Source organism: Polypterus senegalus, chromosome 1 (genome assembly GCF_016835505.1).
Source record: "Polypterus senegalus isolate Bchr_013 chromosome 1, ASM1683550v1, whole genome shotgun sequence".
Classification (NCBI taxonomy): domain Eukaryota; kingdom Metazoa; phylum Chordata; class Cladistia; order Polypteriformes; family Polypteridae; genus Polypterus; species Polypterus senegalus.
Window position 1 is genome coordinate 199,253,610 of NC_053154.1, and position 22,044 is coordinate 199,275,653.

The 22,044-nt window shown below is 37.3% G+C and overlaps 1 protein-coding gene across 3 annotated transcripts in view; it reads left to right on the forward strand.

Moving 5' to 3' along the window:
• LOC120537655 (extracellular matrix protein 1-like) overlaps window positions 1–22,044 on the forward strand; it is a 77,896-nt gene that overhangs the window by 27,816 nt on the left and 28,036 nt on the right. For all 3 annotated transcript variants that reach the window (XM_039766763.1, XM_039766769.1, XM_039766754.1), the window contains exons 2-4: window positions 14,189–14,245; window positions 20,464–20,520; window positions 21,778–21,834. In XM_039766763.1, the coding sequence (XP_039622697.1) occupies window positions 14,203–14,245; window positions 20,464–20,520; window positions 21,778–21,834 (157 nt within the window). In that variant the 5' untranslated portion in view covers window positions 14,189–14,202. The remainder of the gene's footprint in view (window positions 1–14,188; window positions 14,246–20,463; window positions 20,521–21,777; window positions 21,835–22,044) is intronic.

The following is a 22,044-nucleotide window of genomic DNA, read 5'->3' on the forward strand; positions in this document are numbered from 1 at the left end:
TGAGACAGTACACAGTTAACTAATAACAAGAAATTAAGTTCACAAAAATAACAAATAAATAATACAAAGGCAACAGAAACAGTAATTAAACACATTATTACATAACAGTTGTCAGACCCCTGACCAACCTGGTGATCATATCTTATGTACCATGACCATACTTCTAGAATTCAGTCATAAGAGAAAACTCTAGTATGGCATAAGAAAAAAATTTCAAATTAGAAAAGGCCATTCAGTCAGGCAATTTAATTAAATTTACTAATACAGTAATCCCTCCTCAATCGCGGGGGTTGCGTTCCAGAACCCTCCGCGATAGATGAAAATCCGCAAAGTAGAAACCATATGTTTGTATGGTTATCTATACTAATAAAAGGCAAAGCCCTCACTCACTCACTGACTGACTCATCACTAATTCTCCAACTTCCCGTGTAGGTAGAAGGCTGAAATTTGGCAGGCTCATTCCTTACAGCTTACTTACAAAAGTTGGGCAGGTTTCATTTCGAAATTCTACGCATAATAGTCATAACTGGAAGCTATTTTTCTCCATATAATATAATGGAGTTGAGCTGGATGGCCGTGGGGGGCGGAGTTTTGTGTGACAACATCACGCCTCCTACGTAAGTATGTAGAGAACAAGGAAGACCTCCAAACAGCACTGAACAAAAAACGCCATTTCACAATTGAAAAGACAGAAAAAGATTATGAAGCAAGTGATGCATACAAGCGTATTCATAAGTACAGCTACTGTGGAAACAAAGCACGGCGTGAAACGTAAGTTTATATTAAATAGCAGAATACCCGCGCTTCGCAGCGGAGAAGTAGTGTGTTAAAGAAGTTATGAAAAAGAAAAGCAAACATTTTAAAAATAACGTATGATGATTGTTAATGTAATTGTTTTGTCATTGATATGAGTGTTGTTGTCATATCTATCTATTTATATTTTATATATATATATATATATATATATATATATATATATATATATAATATAGCATAATACCATGATTGACAATGTAATTGTAATTGTCATGAGAGTATATAATATAAGAAATATATTTAATATTATATAATAGCGTAACATGATTGACAATGTAATTGTTTTGTAATTGTCATGAGTGTTATATATATATATATATATATATGTATATATATATATATCTATATATATATATATATATATATATATACTATATATATATACTGTATATACAACATATACATATCTACATATATACTGTATATACACATATATATACAAATCTACATATATATATATATATATATAGGGGTGGGACTCGATTAAAAAATTAATCCAATTAATTAGAGGCTGTGTAAGAATTAATCTTGATTAATCGTATGTAATCACTACGTAAATTTGCCCCAAATCGCAAATGTTTTTTTTTTAATTTAAAACGGTTTTAGTGGGCGACAGAATCAAATAATAGACATGGACATGAATATTGTAAACTGAAGCTGTTTTAATTTCTGAAAAAAGCTTTTAAACTGCATTTGAATTCAAAACAGAAACAAAAATATCATCCCTGGTTAAAATTGGGCAGACTTAAAAATAAAGTGGTAGTTTAAGTACTTTAAGTACATTTTCAGAATAGTATTGTCTTTAAATAATAATAACCAAAATTTCAACATAAAGTGCAGTTTTCTTCTTAAAAAATAAGTCAGAAACATAAAAGGTAATTTGACCAGCTTACTCTTTAAACTCTGAGTAACATTAGCCAAAATTATTTTGTACATTAGGCTAAAACAGTGTGATCATTGAACATTTTGTAATTAGATGTATTTAGAATTACTAACGGTCACGGAAGTCCAATGATCCCCAGTAAGAGCCACAAAGTCCGCTTTCTGTAATGCATCTAATTTTGCTTGCTTTTCAGTGTGCACAAAACCATGCTTTTATCAAGGCTTCGCTCGGGTAGTCGAAATGATCAGTCGTAGGAGCAGCGCTTTATTCCGACTCTAACATTTTTGTAGCTGTGATGTGTGCATCAGTGTAATGGATGTACCAGGAAATCATGCATTGACAAAAGTTCCGTTTGCTTGGAATTGAAAGTGTGATTAAATCGTTATTTTTAGCGTTATGGAGTACATGCATCGAAGCTTCTCAGCTGTGCTTGTGCTAAGAAAGGGAAAATTTTAAAAATAGCGTAACATGATTCTGCGTTAACCTAATATTTTTCATACGTCCCAAACCAAGGAGATCGAAGGTAAAATGAATCGGTAGCGCGTACATAGTCAGTACACCCCTCTCGAATCGAACCTCGAATGTCGGCGTTAGAGGCTTAAGACTCTACAATTCGCCACAGCGTGTGGCTTGTCTATGCTAAAGTATGTATTGTAGATCGGGTATATATATACATTTATATATATATACCCGTGTATCGCAGTGGAGAAGTAGAAGTTATGAAAAGAAAGGGAACATTTTAAAAATAACGTAACATGATTGTCAATATACAGTAATTGTTTTGTGAGTGTTATTGAATGTTGCTGTCATCAAGGATTTGATTATCATTATTTCTTTCAATCAGGCTCGTATTTGTAGGATGTGTTCAAGTTACATTCCGTGTTTGTCAATCGTTGTAAAGATAAGAGGTTTCATTCATCGATTAGTTCCTTACTGCATCAATAAACAGCTCGTCTTCCTTTTATCTGTGATGTGACAAACTGCATGCACGGGTTTTTTTACACTGTCTTCCTTTAGCAGGACATTCACTTTTTCCACCGTGTGCTTTGTTTCCGCAGTAGCTGCACTTATGAATATGATTGTATGTATAAGACGCTTCATATTTTTTTGCTGCCTTCTCAATTGTGTAATTCGGTTTTTGTTCAGCACTCTTTGGAACTGTTGCTTTTTGTCTGCATTGCGTCAGTTCACGTGAGCCGCTTGGTGTTCTTGCATCGAAGGTTCCCAGCTGTACTGGTGCCATCTCGTGTAATGTCAGCTAAGACCCGGCACTTAAAAGTTTCTCTCGCAGTTTCAATGAGTTTGTGCCAAACACCACCCTGACCATCTCATCTTCCTCTGCATAAGCACAGTCCTTCACCCGTGAACATTTACGGCAGTGTTTGTATTGGATTGCCGCTGATGGACGGCCTTATATGGGCAGGCACTAAATTACAAACGCTAGTGGCAGCCTGTCTATGAACTTAATTTAATATAAACTTACGGTTCACGCCGTGCTTTGTTTCCGCAGTAGCTGTACTTATGAATATGCTTGTATGCATCATTTGCTTCATAATGTTTTTCTGCCTTCTCAATTGTGAAATGGCGTTTTGTGCTGATCGCTGTTCCTTGTTATCTACGTACTTACGTAGGAGGCGTGATGATGTCACACGAAACTCCGCCCCCCACGGCCATCTCCAACTCAAGACTCCATTACATTATATGGGGAAAAATAGCTTCCAGTTATGACCCTTATGCGTAGAATTTCGAAATGAAACCTGCCCAACTTTTGTAAGTAAGCTGTAAGGAATAAGCCTGCCAAATTTCAGCCTTCTACCTACACGGGAAGTTGGAGAATTAGTGATGAGTCAGTCAGTGAGTGAGTGAGGGCTTTGCCTTTTATTAGTATAGATTAAGTTCATAGACAGGCTGCCGCTGGCGTTTGTAATTTAGTGCCTGCCCATATAAGGCCGTCCGTCAGCGGCAATCCAATAGAAACACTACCGCTAAATATTCACGGGTGAAGGACTGTGCTTATGCAGAGGAAGATGAGATGGTCAGGGTGGTGTTTGGCACAAACTCCGCGAAACTGCGAGAGAAACTTTTAAGTGCCGGGTCTTAGCTGACATTACATACAGCCGTGGACATCACACGAGATGGCACCGGCACAGCTGGGAACCTTCGATGCAAGAACACCAAGCGGCTCACGTGAACTGACGCAGTGCACAGACAAAAAGCAACTGTTCCAAAGAGTGCTGAACAAAAACCGAATTACACAATTGAGAAGGCAGCAAAAAAATATGAAGCGTCTGATACATACAATCATATTCATAAGTGCAGCTACTGTGGAAACAAAGCACAAGGTGGAAAAAGTGAATGTCCCGCTAAAGGAAGACAGTGAAGAAAAAAAAAACCCGTGCATGCAGTGTGTCACATCTCGGATAAAGAGGAAGACGAGCTGTTTATTGATGCAGTAAGAAACAAATCGATGAATGAAACCTCTTATCTGTACAACGATTGACAAACACGGAATGTAACTTGAACACAACACATCATACAAATATGACCCTGATTGAAACAAATAATGATAATCAAATCCTTGATGACCGCAACACTCGTAACACTCACAAAACAATTACTGTATATTGACAATCATGTTACGTTATTTTTAAAATGTTCCCTTTTTCATAACTTCTTTAACACACTACTTCTCCGCTGCGAATGTATATATATACCCAGATCTACATATTCTCAAATAGACAACACACACGCCGTGATGCAATTGTAGAGGCTTCGCCTCTAGCGCCGACATCTGAGGTTCGATTCCCGAGAGGGGATGCACTGAGTATGTTCGCGCGCTTCCCGATTCATTTTAACCTCGCATCTCCTTGGTTTGGGACGTATGAAAAAATATGCGGTTAACGCAGAATCATGTTATGTTATTTTTAAAATCTTTCCTTTTCTTAGCACAAGCACAGCTGAGAAGCTTCGATGCATGTACTCCATAACAAAAAATAACGCATTTAATCACACTTTCAATTCCAAGCAAAGGGGAACTTTTGTCAATGCATGATTTCCTGGTACATCGATTACATTGATGCACACATCAGAGCTACAAAAATATTAGAGTCGGAATGAAGCGCCTTTCTACGACTGATCGGAGGCAAATTTCATTTCAAAAACCTACCCGAGCGAAGCCTTGATAAAAGCATGGTTTTGTGCACACTGAAAAGCAAGCAAAATTAGATGCATTACAGAAAGCGGACTTGGTGGCTCTTACTGGGGATCATTGGACTTCCGTGACCGTTAGTAATTCTAATTACATCTAATTACAAAATGTTCAATGATCACACTGTTTTAGCCTAATGTACAAAATAATTTTGGCTAAGGTTACTCAGAGTTTAAAGATTAAGTTGGTCAAATTACCTTTTATGTTTCTGACTTATTTTTTTAAGAAGAAAAACTGCACTTTATGTTGAAATTTTGGTTATTATTATTTAAAGACAATACTATTCTGAAAATGTACTTAAAGTACTTAAACTACCACTTTATTTTTAAGTCTGCCCAATTTTAACCAGGGATGATATTTTTGTTTCTGTTTTGAATTTGAATTGAACGAAGAGCTGGAAGACCAATAAACACTATTAGCAAATCAATTAGCAAAATGATTGGTTATAAAAAGAGCTTCTCAGAGTGGCAGTGTCTTTTAGAAGCCAAGATGGGTAGAGGATCACCAATTCCCACAATGTTACGCAGAAAGATAGTGGAGCAATATCAGAAAGGTGTTACCCAGCGAAAAATTGCAAAGACTTTGCATCTATTATGATCAACTGTGCATAACATCATCCGAAGATTCAGAGAATCTGGAACAATCTCTGTGCGTAAGGGTCAAGGCCGTAAAACCATACTGGATGCCCGTGATCTCCGGCCCTTAAACGACACTGCACCACAAACAGGAATGCTACTGTAAAGGAAATCACAGAATGGGCTCAGGAATACTTTCAGAAACCATTGTCAGTGAACACAATCCACCGTGCCATCCGTCGTTGCCAGCTGAAACTCTACAGTGCAAAGAAGAAGCCATTTCTAAGCAAGATCCACAAGCTCAGGCGTTGCCACTGGGCCAGGGATCATTTAAAATGGAGTGTGGCAAAATGGAAGACTGTTCTGTGGTCAGGCGAGTCACGATTTGAAGTTCTTTTTGGAAATCTGGGACGCCATGTCATCCGGACCAAAGAGGACAAGGACAACCCAAGTTGTTATCAACGCTCAGTTCAGAAGCCTGCATCTCTGATGGTATGGGATTACATGAGTGCGTGTGGCATGGGCAGCTTGCATGTCTGGAAAGGCACCATCAATGCAGAAAAATATATTCAGGTTCTAGAACAACATGTGCTCCCATCCAGACGTCATCTCTTTCAGGGAAGACCCTGCATTTTTCAACAAGATAATGCCAGAACACATTCTGCATCAATCGCAACATCATGGCTGCGTAGGAGAAGGATCCGGGTACTGAAATGGCCAGTCTGCAGTCCAGATCTTTCACCTATAGAGAACATTTGGCGCATCATAAAGAGGAAGGTCGACAAAGAAGGCCCAAGACGATTGAACAGTTAGAGGCCTGTATTAGACAAGAATGGGAGAGCATTCCTATTTCTAAACTTGAGAAACTGGTCTCCTCGGTCCACAGACATCTGTTGAGTGTTGTAAGAAGAAGGGGAGATGCCACACAGTGGTGAAAATGGCCTTGTCCCAACTTTTTTTGGATTTGTTGACTCCATGAAATTCTGAATCAACATATTTTTCCCTTAAAATGATACATTTTCTCAGAACTTTTGTTCTGTGATTTATGTTCTATTCTGAATAAAATATTAGAAGTTGGCACCTCCACATCATTGCATTCAGTTTTTATTCACGATTTTTTTGGAATCCGGTTTGTATGTGTATGTGTATGTATATGTGTGTGTATATATATGCCAGCAACACTCATGACAAAACAATTACATTATCAATTATGTTACGTTATTATTAAAATGTTTCTTTTTACTTCTCTGCTGCCAAGCGCGGGTATTCTGCTAGTTTTTATATATTTTAAGCCCTTATAAACTCTCCCACACTGTTAACATTATTCGAGCCCTCTAGGCAACACCCTTTAGTCAAAAGTTTAAACTGTGCTCCATGACAAGACAGAGATGACAGTTCTTTCTCACAATTAAAAGAATGCAAACATATCTTCCTCTTCAAAGAATGCATGTCAGGAGCAGAAAATATCATAGAGAGAGCGAGAGAAAAGCAAACAATCAAAAAATCAATATGTGCTGTTGGGATTTTAAGTATGCCGAAGCACTGCGATAAAGCGGCATTTTGTAGAGGAGCGTTCGTGTCCTCTAGGCAGACAGCCCCTCTGCTTACACCCCCTCCGCTCACACCCCCTCCGTCAGGCAGAGAGAGTGAGAGAGATAGAGAAAAGCAAACAATCAAGCACCGCGCGGGAAGCATATCATATATCATTGAGGAGTTTTAGTTAATATGTAATACATGCTCTGATTGGGTAGCTTCTAAGCCATCCGCCAATAGTGTCCCTTGTATGAAATCAACTGGGCAAACAAACTGAGGAAGCATGTACCATAAATTAAAAGACTCATTGTCCGCAGAAATCCGCGAACCAGCGAAAAATTCGTGATATATATTTAGATATGCTTACATTTAAAATCTGCGATGGAGTGAAGCCGCGAAAGTCGAAGCGCAATATAACGAGGGACCACTGTAGTCACATAGTATGTTTGGGTAATTAAACAAAAAAAGTCAAATTATCTGTTTCTATTACATGCCTTGTTAGCTGTGAGATTTAGAACAAAATCTTAATGTGTAAAAATGTTAATTTCCCATCAATGTTTTTGAGTATGTGATTCACTTTCTAATTGAAAGAATTCTGATGCTTCAATTTGTGCAAATATTTTTAAGAAATCTGAAGATCTGAGTTAGGTTCACATATAACCTTCACTGCACAGAATTAAAGAGATTTAATTTCCTTAGCCCATCAGAGTTGGAGAAGTATTTTAGTTCACAGATGGATTGTATTTGCTTGCTGTGTTCTTCTGTTCAGCTTTCTTTATAATTCAGTGACCAAAAAAAAAAATACACACTGACTTGCACATTATACAGTCTGTGCAGTATGAGCATATGTAACCATCTTCAACTAGACATTTTCTTTTTTAAATTTGCTAATCAAACTATTATTATAATACCACACTATATAATGTATTTATGTTATCTAACCACAAATGGCCCATTAGTTAGACAAAAAATAACCTTATCCAAGAAAGGCTCCGCTAATTTACGGAACAGAGTTAACTTTATTTTTCCAGTTCCAAAACTTACGATATTGTGGACTATGTGGCAGGAGAATTATTTGTTGAGCTAACAATATGACAGAACCATCATCCTTAAAGACTATTTTAATATACAAGCATCTATCTGGGTTATTTCATAAAAGGTTAGTTTAGTTAACAAAGGCCCACCCAAATTATATAGACCTATAATAAACCATTGAAAATAAATCTCCAGTGAAGTCTGAGTAATGGAAAAGACCAAATCATATAGTGAAGAGAGGTTAGTTCTTGGTGGCACCTCTGCACAGGACCAGGTCCCAAATGCAAGATGTGTTTATAGTCTGTATTATCGTGGGTTCTGACCTTTAAAGTTCGTTACTAGGTTCGTCTACTATAACACCTTAAGATTAACACTCATACAGATACACATTTACATAGGGATCCTGTAGACGAAACCTCACGTGAAAGCCTAATTGTCAGTAACCCCACAATATTCTATTTAGAATTCCCTTCGTATTCATACATAGATATCCTTAGAAAATGTAAGAAGGGGCCTGAGCTGCCTCAAAAGCTTGCATATTGTAATCTTTTTAATTAGCCAATAAAATATGCCATTGTATCCATAATGGCTAACGAGGTACAACACCATACTACTACATGTTTTCAAGTGAAATTGTACTGCAGGCCCTAAATCTTCAGGACCAGGGGCCTCATGTATAAACGGTGCGTACACACAGAAATGTTGCGTAAGAACTTTTCTACGTTCAAATCGCGATGTATAAAACCTACACTTGGCATAAAGCCACGCACTTTTCCACGGTACCTCATACCTTGTCGTACGCAAGTTCTCTGCTCAGTTTTGCAGACTGGCGGCACCCATCGTCCAAGCAATGCTACTGTTCCTGTGTGGTTACACCTTATTTTCCTGACGCGGCTTTATAAATACACTGAAACTAACCGCATATTGTTTATTAGTGTAACGCATCTGAATGTAATTAACTTGTAACAATATAATGGTCCAGGGAATAGCCATAGTATTCCAAATACCATAACTGCTTTAGCGTTGTTACTCTCACTGCACCTTCTTCTTCTTCTTTCAGCTCCTCCCGTTAGGAGTTGCCACAGCGGATCATCTTTTTCCATACTACTCTCGCTGCACCACTCGGAGTATTTATATCACTGTATCTGAGTGTGAATCACAGCAGCAGCTGATCGGAAAGAGAATTATCGGTATACAGCTTCAAGGACACGCTGTCTCAGCCACGACAAAACGTTTCAAAGCCTTTCCTGTACGAAACTCGTGGTTCAGAAACAGTTTCATCCCAAGAACAATAAACGCACTCAATCAGTTGCTCCTTGTAGAACTGTTTGTCTTTATAAGTACAATCACCCCACTGTAAATTTGCACTACAGTTATAATATCGCACAACCTGAGCCACTTTATAAAGCGTGTATTTACATATGATGACAATATCATTTTTCAGCAAAATATGTTTATTATATTATACAGATAAAACTTTAACTTCATTCAAATAATCTGTATTCTTCACTAGGAGTGTCGTGAAGGATAGAATAATTAAACATGTACTACGAAGATATTTCAATGTTCCTTAAACGTTTTGAAGAATCGGCGCTCTAAGCTTACAGATGGCTTAACTTCTATTACAGAGCTGATTGTGTGGTGATTGGATATTTGGGGAAAGAAAAGCAATGACTGCAGTGGTGGCTACACCAATATATATTGAATATAAAACAGAAAGAGAAAATAACAACACAGCTAAAAACGCAGCGACAAATTTTGGCAAAAGTTAAATGCTTGTGTCATGAGCGCGAGGCGGCTATGCAGTGTCTAAAACGGACGTGGCCATCCAACGTGCATAAGCTACCTTTACTGACATTGGCGGGCGAAGGAGCCACCGATTCTTCCTCTGCCCAGTGCCACCACAAGCCTAGAGCCGCCCCTGAGTACTGCTGCAATAAAGTTATTTCATCTAAGGTCGCACACAATCATTGCGCCGTGAAACTCCTGTTTAATAACGTGCTTTAACTCCTATCATCATAAAAACGATGTCGCGTATACATCTCAGTATTTTAGTTATTCAGAGAGCTGTAATATCACGAATATAATGGATTCTGTGTCCAATTGGAGGAAGAGAGCTGGTTTAAGAAGCAAGTAGTGATTCACACACACAGAGCTCGTAGAAGATCAAATACAAAACAAAGCATTTAACGTGCTACTTTAATTACGATGTGATTTGACAAACTGGTTAATTAAACGATTTTTATATATATATATATATATATATATATATATATATATATATATATATATATATATATATATATATATATATATATATATATATATATATATTTACCCATTTTAGATTAATTTACCCATTTTAGATTAATTTACAGTAACAGCCAGAAACATATAGGTTAATACATTCTTTTATGAGGATACAAGTACAAAACAGTAAAAATCACATAGTCTTTGTCGGGTTACCATCATCTTAAAATCCAGAGACATATAGAGATATATATATAAACTGCCCAAAAAAATTAAAGGAACACTTTGAAAACACATCAGATCTCAATGGGAAAAAGAAATCCTCCTGGATATCTATACTGATCTAGACTGGGTAGTGTGTTAGGAGCGAAAGGATGCCACATCGTTTGATGGAAATGAAAATGATCAACCTACAGAGCCCTGAATTCAAAGACGCCCCAAAAATCAGAGTGAAAAAATTATGTGGCAGGCTAGTCCATTTTGCCAAAATTTAATTGCAGCAACTCAAAATTGTACGCAGCACTTTGTATGGCCCCTGTGTTCTTGTATACATGCCTGACAACATCGGTGCATGCTTCTAATGAGATGACAGATGGTGTTGTGGGGGATCTCCTCCCAGATCTGGACCAGGGCATCACTGAGCTCCTGGACAGTCTGAGGTGCAACCTGGTGGCATTGGATGGACCAAAACATAATGTCCCAGAGGTGTTCTATTGGATTTAGGTCAGGAAAGTGTGGTGGCCAGTCAATGGTATCAATTCCTTCATCCTCCAGGAACTGCCTGCATACTCGTCGTGCACCAGGAGCCACTCTATCAGCATAGGGTCTGACAATGGGTCCAAGGATTTCATCCTGATACCTAATGGCAGCCAAGGTGCCTTTGTCAAGCCTGTAGCGGTCTGTGTGACCCTCCATGGATATGCCTCCCCAGACAATCATTAACCCACCACAAAACTGCTCATGCTGAATGATGTTACAGGCAGCATAATGTTCTCCATGGCTTCTCCAGACCCTTTCACTTCTGTCACGTGCTCAGGGTGAACCTGCTCTCATCTGTAAAAAGCACAGGGCACCAGTGGTGCATCTGCCAATTCTGGTATTCTATGGCGAATGCCAATTGAGCTGCATGCTGCTGGGCAGTGAGCTCAGGGCCCATTAGAGGACATGGGGCCCTTGGCTCACCCTCATGAAGTCTTTCTGGTTGTTTGGTCAGAGATATTCACACCAGTCGCCTGCTGGAGGTCATTTTGTAGGGCTCTGGCAGTGCTCATCCTGTTCCTCCTTGCCCAAAGGAGCAGATATTGGTCCTGCTGATGGGTTATGGACCTTCTATGACCCTCTCCAGCTCTCCTAGAGTAACTGCTTGTCTCCTAGAATCTCCTCCATGCCCTTTAGATTGTGCAGGGAGACACAGCAAACCTTCTGGCAATGACACATATTGATGTGCCATCCTGGAGAAGTTGGACTACCTGTGCAACCTCTGTAGGGTCCAGGTGTCGCCTCATGCTACCAGTAGTGACACGACTGTAGCCAAATGCAAAACTAGTGAAGAAACAGTCAGAAAAGATGAGGAGGGAAAAATGTCAGTGGCCTCCACCTGTTAAACCATTTCTGTTTTGGGGGTCATCTCATTGTTGCCCCTCTAGTGCATCTGTTATTAATTTCATTAACACCACAGCAGCTGAAACTGATTAACAACCCCCTCTGCTACTTAACTGACCAGATTAATATCCCATACGTTTCATTGACTTTATGCTATACTCTGATTAAAAAGTGTTCCTTTAATTCTTTTGAGCAGTATATAATATATTGGGTAAATCCTTTAGTTTTTAAACTGTAGGTTATTTCTTAAAACCGGCTACAGGCCACACTGTTCTTTTACTCCTGTTGGTTAAGGAGGAAAAATTAAGTTACTGTGGACATCTGATCATCAAAAAAGGAGATTGAAAAACCATTTCCTTTGAGAAATTTCAATCAATACTACAACACACAGGTGGTAGGAACAGAAATTGGCAAAAAAACAATATGAATCCATAGATCTATTGCCTCAAATGTACAGACTGGGTTGGTAGTGCACTGATGAGTGTTTTCCTTTCACACTTTCTCCTACTGCTAATTCAGCAGAATTTGAATACAAGAGCTTCCTTAAGCTTGATGTTGACCTTGTTCATCCATTTATAACCAAAGCGTATCCTTTTTAAAATTGAGCATTTTAAGGTAGACAGCACTCCATGCTACAAGGCATACTTCATCTCAAGCTGCTTCTGCAGACATGACAATTGTTTCAATATGCTATACAATCGTCATATCCCAGACTACCTTTTGGATGAGATGGCAAAGGTTTGTTGCATAAATGTGTGGCCAAAACATATGCAGGAGTTGCATTCTGTTGTGTAGTAAGCATGGACCAAAATCCCCTAATGAATGTTTCCATCAGCTTGTTAAATTTATGCTTCACAGGATTCGGACCGTTCTGAAAGCAAAAGATGCTCATTCTTGTCACTAGATTGGTGTGCTTAGCAAAGTGACTATTTAAACCTATGTATAATTAGATGATTTTCCAGCAGTTTTCAGTAGCCTTCATTTATATAAACTTAGGCAGTCAACAGCATGCTCCTGTAAAGGCAATCCTCTAATATTGCATACCCAAGGACTGAAACCAACCAATCTTCGACTGGCTAGGATGAAAACAAACACGTTTGACTTTCCCTTTAATTAATGGAGCAGGATCTTTGCTTGTGAAAGTTTAGAACCTATAAGCATTCAGCCAGATATACAATGCCTAGAATGTAGCAACAAAGAATAAGGAGCATGTGTGTTTTGAACCTCTGCAGACAGAAGAGCTTCTCATCTGTTTGTGTCTTGTGTTTTTACATACCATAACAAAATGGGGGAAAAAGGAATTAAAAGACAGAGATTGCTGCAGAGCTCACTGTACCAGTTAACTCTTCATAAAGCAGTTCTCCATCCAGCAACACACTATTGGCTGTCAGAAAAAGGAGCAAGCATAACTGCACTGCAAGATTGGCTCTTAGTTGGTAACAGTGACATGGGCTACAATTTTGAGTTGTGTAATACAACATGGTGTGGCAATGACATCAGCGACTGATCAACAAATCTGACATGCCCCATGATGATAAAGTTTCATAATGCGACATCAGCTTTATTTCTTTCTAATACAGATGCAAAGTACCTTTGTCTGAGCTAGTCATGAAACCAGTTATCAAAATTGCAAAACAGATTGAGTTTATAGCTAAACTGTGTTGGTGTGAACAACTGTTTCTTTTCTTTAATTTCATAGCTTATGAATAGTCATAAGATTAATACTTTGGTTTTGATGAATAGTTGATGGCAGTAAATTTCTAGATTTTTTGTGTTTTTTTTTAGTTTTTGTTCAGAAAACATGTAGAAATATTACCAAGTGAGTGACAGCAGTTAGGCAAACTGCCTGGCACTGCTGAATTCTAGCTCAAGAGTCTTGATTTTACTCTTGACTTTCATGTTTTCACAGTTTTTTGTTCAGTTTTTCTAGAAGTGCTGTGTTTTTATTTTCTTGCAACCCAAAGATGTACATGTTCAGTTAGATGGCAATTTAAAAAATGTTTCAATGTAACATATAAGGTTGCTCTGTGATGAAAATATAGTAGCTTCTTGTCCAGGCTTGATTCCTGCCGTGTGCTTATAGTATTTGTAATTGAAAAGTAATAATGTTTTTGTTATAATGCTGTAGATATACTGCAGTTTCATTTCATTCTATATCTTGTGGACATTAGCATTCATTTTATAGTAATACTTGTGCAGATAAGCATTTTTGTAACATTTATTGCATATATTCATTATGTTTTTTTTTTCTTTTTCACTTGTATCTTTTTAATATGTTTTAATTAGATTCATGGGATGACATGGGACAGAGAGAGGTGATTCATGAACTTCCGGATATCCCAGGTAAAAAAAATGTTTTATTGCCATTTCTACAGTTCTTGCTATTATACAGTACAAAGAAGTAAAACGACTATTTCATTTTTATTATGAATGTGTAGACAGTATCTTACTTACTTGGTTCAAATCTATTTTGATTTGACCAATTTCTAATTTTCTTAGATAGTTTTCTGGTCTTTAAAAATAGTTTACAGATTGTTTTGGGGACTCTTCAGACCCCTTAATCTGATGGTCACATTTATTTTTTGTTTCTACACGTTTTTACTCGTGTTACTTATTTTTTGCATTCTCCTGTGTTGCCATCTTGTTGTTTTAAAGCCAAGACTTTTGGGAAAATACCTTGTGGACTGATGAGACAAAACTTGAACTTTTTGGAAGGCAAATGTCCCGTTACATCTGGCGTAAAAGGAACACAGCATTTCAGAAAAAGAACATCATACCAACAGTAAAATATGGTGGTGGTAGTGTGATGGTCTGGGGTTGTTTTGCTGCTTCAGGACCTGGAAGGCTTGCTGTGATAGATGGAACCATGAATTCTACTGTCTACCAAAAAATCCTGAAGGAGAATGTCCGGCCATCTGTTCGACAACTCAAGCTGAAGCGATCTTGGGTTCTGCAACAGGACAATGACCCAAAACACACTAGCAAATCCACCTCTGAATGGTTGAAGAAAAACAAAATGAAGACTTTGGAGTGGCCTAGTGAAAGTCCTGACCTGAATCCAATTGAGATGCTATGGCATAACCTTAAAAAGGCGGTTCATGCTAGAAAACCCTCAAATAAAGCTGAATTACAACAATTCTGCTAAGATGAGTGGGCCAAAATTCCTCCAGAGCGCTGTAAAAGACTCATTGCAAGTTATCGCAAACGCTTCATTGCAGTTATTACTGCTAAGGGTGGCCCAACCAGTTATTAGGTTCAGGGTGCAATTACTTTTTCACACAGGGCCATGCAGGTTTGGATTTTTTTTTCTCCCTAAATAATAAAAACCATCATTTAAAAACAGCATTTTGTGTTTACTTGCGTTATATTTGACTAATGGTTAAATGTGTTTGATGATCAGAAACATTTTGTGTGACAAACATGCAAAAGAATAAGAAATCAGGAAGGGGGCAAATAGTTTTTCACACCACTGTATATGTCATTGCCTGTTGTTCATTTCTTGGTGTTGCACTAGGAAGTGAAAGGCTCTTTTCCTGTTTCACTTTCTTGTGTGAATAGTGCACCACAAGTGCCCCTTTTGTAAGGACTGTGTAAATTAAGTCTGTGACTGAAAATTACTGGAACTTGCTTCATGGTTTGTGCCCTCTGCTTATACAGGTTGGCTTAGAAAAATGAGTAGCACACATTGCACTATTTATAAAAACTAGAATATATCTACAGTGTGTTATTTCACTTTTACTCTGCACCCAGTGACCAATTTACATACTGCCTTCTATAATATAGTTTAAAGTAGACAATTGACATTTTAAAAATATATGATTAATATAGTCTTTACATTGTGGTCATTTCATTAAGATATTTAATTTTACTATTTTACTAGCAGTATGATTGGAGTCTATATGGGACACAATGTGAACTGATAACAATAAATAAAAATATCGACTAACTTAAATAACTGATAAACTGATTCTATTTTTGTATTTTTAATAAGATGTTTTTCTGTGCTTATTATATTTGATAGCTTGATAAATTTATCAAACCACCATTCCTTCAAGTATTAACCACTTTCAAATATGTATCTCCTCATTTCAGAGTTTCATCTACACATTGCAAACTATGTAGCTTCTTGCTTAGGAAGTATATTTGGTACTGATGTGAATACATCTTCTTTTAACATTTCTTTGTACGTATTTAGTATGTTTTTAATCGGGTGTCTTTTTAATATGTTTTAATTAGTTCCACTGGAGGATTGGGAACAGAGAGAGATGTTTTTTTTTTACCTGAGAAATCAGAAAGTACTGGTTCCACCTAAGTTTCATAGCCAGAACTAGAGTTCACAGGATTGAACAAGAGAGCAGAAACTTTTCCTTGTACATGAATGCTCATTCACTTGTTTACATGCTGAAGGCGGAAGGAGTAGTAAGTAATTGGGCATTAAAAAGTTGGTACGATGCCGGGAAAATCAAACAAAGGTGACTATGTAGAAAAGTGATGTAATTTCTTTTTGAAATTCTTAATAAATAGAGTTTTAAAAAAAGTGCTGAAACTTTTTGCACATCCCTTGTATATGTTAACAAAATTAATAAATTTATGTAATATTGTAATGACCAGCATAATAAGCAAATACAAATTGGAGGTACTGGAGTTTTCTACGTTTTACTTGGAGTCTTCGTTCCGTAACAAGTGGTGCCCTCTCTTATACTCTGTTATCTGGGTTACAAAATATATCTCCAAAACAATAAAAGAAAGCTTTTCCTACCGATTTATCTCCTGCTACTCGCGTTCTATCCTTTTCTATACCAAAATCACTCCTGCTTATTGTCTCCTGACTCCATACTCAAAACTTCCTTCCACCACACCTGCCTTTTTCTCCTACCGTCTTCTGTCAATCAGCTCCTAAGAGCCGTGCCCTCCCCTCACAGAACAGAAGCCCTTCACCCAGTCATATTACTTACACAGCATTCTGCCTTTTCTGTTCCTGTACAACACGTCACAAGCTGCCTGCACGTCACAATATATTAACAAAACATAATATAACAGAATTTAAAAAGAAAATTTCAATACAAAATAACATTACCGTCAGTGGCTTTAATTTTCAACACGTTTTTGAAATTTTGTGGCATCACGCTTTATATCGGTCACTGTTGTTCTTCCAACTCCGTAAATTGAAGCAATTCTTGAAGCTCTTTTGCCATTTCGTAAACATTTAGTAATTTAAAAATGTTTATGACAATTACAACACCACATGTATATGTTTATTGGCCATAACAATGTACTGTACTGTACTGTACTGTATAGTAGTTTAACTATAACAAAAGTGAAAGCTACGAAACACTATTAAAGCTGAACGTATGTAACTGACACTGTGATTTCAAAATGAGGCATGACATGTGGTGCTGGGTAAGAACACTACACACTAGCAAAAGGGAGAGTTGTTCCAATAAAATACAATACAGTTAATTTTTTATAGCCCAAAATCACACAAGTGCCACAATGGGCTTTTACAGGCCCTGTCTTTTGATAGCCATAAAGCCTTGATTCTCTAAGAAGACAAGGAAAAACTCCCAAAAAAAACCCTAGTTGGGGAAAAAATGGAAGAAACCTTGGGAAAGGCAGTTCAAAGAGAGACCAATTTCCAGGTGGTTTGGCATGCAGTGGGTGTCAAAAAGAAGGGGGTCAATACAATACAATACACACAACAAAACACAAGTAATTGTCAATAAAGTATAATAGTAAAATAAAAATATTACAGGTACAGAGCATAATTTAACAGTAGATGATATCACATAATATGATTTGGATTTGTTTAGAGTCCTGGGGACATCAAGCTGCTCCCCCCAATTGGCCATTCCACAGCTGAGCTAGCGCTGGGCCAGCCATTCCAATGAAAGGACCTCTCTAACCGACGATTCCGGTGATACTCCAGCAGAGATGACTTTACCTTAGGCAGGCAAAACAACTTGGCAGGTGAGCAGTGGCACCAAGTGCCACATTTGAGTACCAAGAACAGAAACGGAATAGGTGAGGGTTAGTAACAAATTATACCTATCATATTACAGTGGAACCTCGGTTTACGAGCATAATTCGTTCCGGAAATGCGCTTGTAATCCAAAGCACTCGTATATCAAAGCGAATTACCCCATAAGAAATAATGGAAACTCAGATAATTTGTTTCACAACCCATAAATATTTATATTAAAATGATTAATACACAATATTCATTCTAACTAACGGAATCGCTGATATCTCTTGGCTCACTGGAATCTTTATCTTTTTTTGCGACTTTAACAAGGAAACCTATCCAATGAAAGTTACTTTTGCCTGAAGAGTCACTACACTTGGACACAAAATTAAAAAAAAATGCTTTACGCACTGTAAGGTTTCTAAACTCTTTTGGGATTCCCACGCATTGGGACAACACGCGAGGGTCCCAAAGCAAGCAACCGCAGGCTCCCAGCACTGTAGCAGTTCACCGTAAAAGAGAATCGGAAAAGATCACAGTCAAGCTATAAGCGTCTGCCATCGATGAGTAATGCAAAGAACATTATAAATATAAGAGCACAGTTTTACTTAGCCACTAACTTGGTCACAGCCCTGCCTGATTACTGTGGCTCTGTATAGGAGAGCAATAGATCCTGCTGCAATAAGTAACCGTGCTGTTCCTGTTTCAAGCTGAATAAAGCTGGTTTTGCTAAAGTACTGAGACTTAGCCTTGTGTTTTGGGATGCATGACAGGGACTCGCACATTACAGCACACATACACATGGTCACCATGCTATAATAAACCGTATACGCTCATATGGATTTTGACTATATGAGTCAGGCATGCCGACTGAGAACGAGCATGGGAGACGATTACCCACAATCCCCAAGTGAAGCTCGGCGGACAAAGCGTATATGTACTACTCATATTGCAAGACCTTGCTCATTTATCAAGTTAAAATTGATTAAAAATTTAAGTTCATCTTGCAAAACACTCGTAAACCAAGTTACTCACAATCCAAGGTTTCACTGTACTTCTGCTTTAATGCTAATGACCAACAACAGAGATGCAATCTGTACAGTTAATCAGCAGCTCTAGTCAGAGTATGCTAAACTGAAGTAGTGAGTCTTCATCCAGGATTTGAAAGCTGAGACTGAAGGGGCATCTCATAGTAGCAGGCAGACCATTTTACTGTTTAGGGGCTCTGTAACTAAAAGCTCGACCTCCCAGTGTTATTTTATTAATCCTTGGAATCATAACCAGACCATCATCTTGAGATCTTAATGTGTGCTCTGGTTTGTAAGTCATGATAAGTTCAGACAAGTAAGCCAGACCTTGGGCATTTAAGGCTTTATATGTTAAAAGGAGGGTTTTAAAATCTGCCCCAAACTTCACTGGGAGCCAGTGTAAGTATTTAAGATTAACTGGAGGTTGTGTAAAGAACGATTTGAACACCCAGAGAACACAGCATTGCAGTAGTCAATACTACTAGAAATAAATGCATGAATTATCAAAATCCTGTTTATTTAGAAAGCTCCTTAATTTCCCAACATTTTTAAGATGGAACAAACATGATTTGGACAAAATCTGGGAAAAAGGAATTAAGACATAAATTGCCGCAGAGCTCACTGTACCAGTTAACTCTTCATAAAGCAGTTCTCCATCCAGCAACACACTATTGGCTGTCCGAAAAAGGAGCAAGCATAACTGCACTGCAAGATTGGCTCTTAGTTGGTAGCCGTGACATGGGCTACAATTTTGAGTTGTGTAATACAACATGGTGGGCAATGACATCAGCGACTGATCAACAAATCTGACATGCCCCATGATGATAAAGTTTCATAATGCAACATCAGCTTTATTTCTCTCTAATACAGATGCAAAGTACCTTTGTCTGAGCTAGTCATGAAACCAGTTATCAAAATTGCAAAACAGATTGAGTTTATAGCTAAATTGTGTTGGTGTGAACAACTGTTTTTCTTTTCTTTAATTTCATAGCTTATGAATAGTCATAAGATTAATACTTTGGTTTTGATGAATAGTTGATGGCAGTAAATTTCTAGATTTTCTGTGCTTTTTTAGTTTTTGTTCAGAAAACATGTAGAAATATTACCAAGTGAGTGACAGCAGTTAGGCAAACTGCCTGGCACTGCTGAATTCTAGCTCAAGAGTCTTGATTTTACTCTTGACTTTCATGTTTTCACAGTTTTTGTTCAGTTTTTCTAGAAGTGCTGTGTTTTTATTTTCTTGCAACCCAAAGATGTACATGTTCAGTTAGATGGCAATTTAAAAAATGTTTCAATGTAACATATAAGGTTGCTCTGTGATGAAAATATAGTAGCTTCTTGTCCAGGATTGATTCCTGCCTTGTGCTTATAGTACTTGTAATTGAAAAATAATAATGTTTTTGTTATAATGCTGTAGATATACTGCAGTTTCATTTCATTCTATATATCGTAGATTTGTGCATTCATTTTATAGTAATACTTGTGCAGATAAGCATTTTTGTAACATTTATTACATATATTCATTGTTTTTTTTCTTTTTCACTTGTATCTTTTTAATATGTTTTAATTAGATTCTTGGGATGACATGGGGCAGAGAGAGGTGATTCATGGACCTCCGGCTATCCCAGGTAAAAAAAATGTTTCATTGCCATTTCTACAGTTCTTGCTATTATACAGTACAAAGAAGTAAAAAGACTATTTCATTTTTATTATGAATGTGTAGACAGTATCTTGCTTACTTGGTTCAAATCTGTCTTGATTTGACCAATTTCTAATTTTCTTAGATAGTTTTCTGGTCTTTAAAAATAGTTTACAGATTGTTTTGGGGACTCTTCAGACCCCTTAATCTGATGGTCACATTTATTTTTTGTTTCAACACGTTTTTACTCGTGTTACTTATTTTTTGCATTCTCCTGTGTTGCCATCTTGTTATTTTAATGAGCACTGCCATTTTGGGACTTTTGAGTTGACAGTTGCTTTTCTTTTGTTAGGATTTACATCAAGGATAATAGATGGGGTGATATTCATGATTTGTGCAAGATTGTGGATATTTCAAACAATATAATTAATGTTAGTTAAAGTAGGTCCTAGCGTTGGTTTTCTTTGACTTTGATCTCCACTCTGTGTTGGTTTTCATCATGGTCTTTGCCCCATTGGTTTTGTTTTGCTTCAGTCTATTGATTTCTTGACTTTGACTTTTGTTTGTTCTTAGCAATGTACTACATCTTACTTTTATCTCATGATTCCAATTAGTGATCAACTGCTGCTTCCCTGTAGAACATCAAGAAATGGTAACATACTTGCCACATATGATGTAGTCTGTTGCTACTCTCTAAAACCTTATGATAGAGTTGAACACCTAGGTGTTAGTAGACTTTGCCCTTGAAAACATAGACTCATGTGTTGCCCAGATGAAGTTAATCATGCATCAACACACTCTAGACAATTTGTATCTGATTTTTAAATTAATAATAAATTGAACTATTATTTTTCCCCTTATGGCACTACAAAGCTTTGTGCAGCAGGTAAAATTAAATGTAAAATGTTAGAAAATTTTCAGCAGTTTTTCAGTTATAAGAAGACAAGACAAGGCAAAGAAATAGCTTCTTGCCCAGACTTGGTTGCTACTTTAGGCCTAATGTTTGCACAGATTAGCTCAGAAAAAATGAGTAGAGCATAAATACAGTGCTATTTATGGTTTTATATTCATACTTTAAAAGTAGTAATGTTATCATACTGTGTACTGTAGTTTCATTTCACTTAATTCTGTACCATGTGGATGAAGCATACATTGTTCAGTGGTACTGAATTAGACTTCTTGTAGCATTTTTTTTGCATGGATTCAGTGTATTTTTTCACATATCTTTTTCATATGTTTTAATTAGATCCTTTCAATGATCTGCTACAGAGACCGCTGATTCCTGACTTTCATGGTTTATTTGGTAAGAAAGATGTATATATGTCATTGCCGCCTGTTCATTTCTTGGTGTTGCACTAGGAAGTGAAAGGCTCTTTTCCTGTTTCACTTTCTTGTGTGAATAGTGCACCACAAGTGCCCCTTGTGTAAGGACTGTGTAAATTAAGTCTGTGACTGAAAATTACTTGAAAAATGGATGTGGGGTCTTTAGGAAGCAAGTAAAAAATGTTTCTGT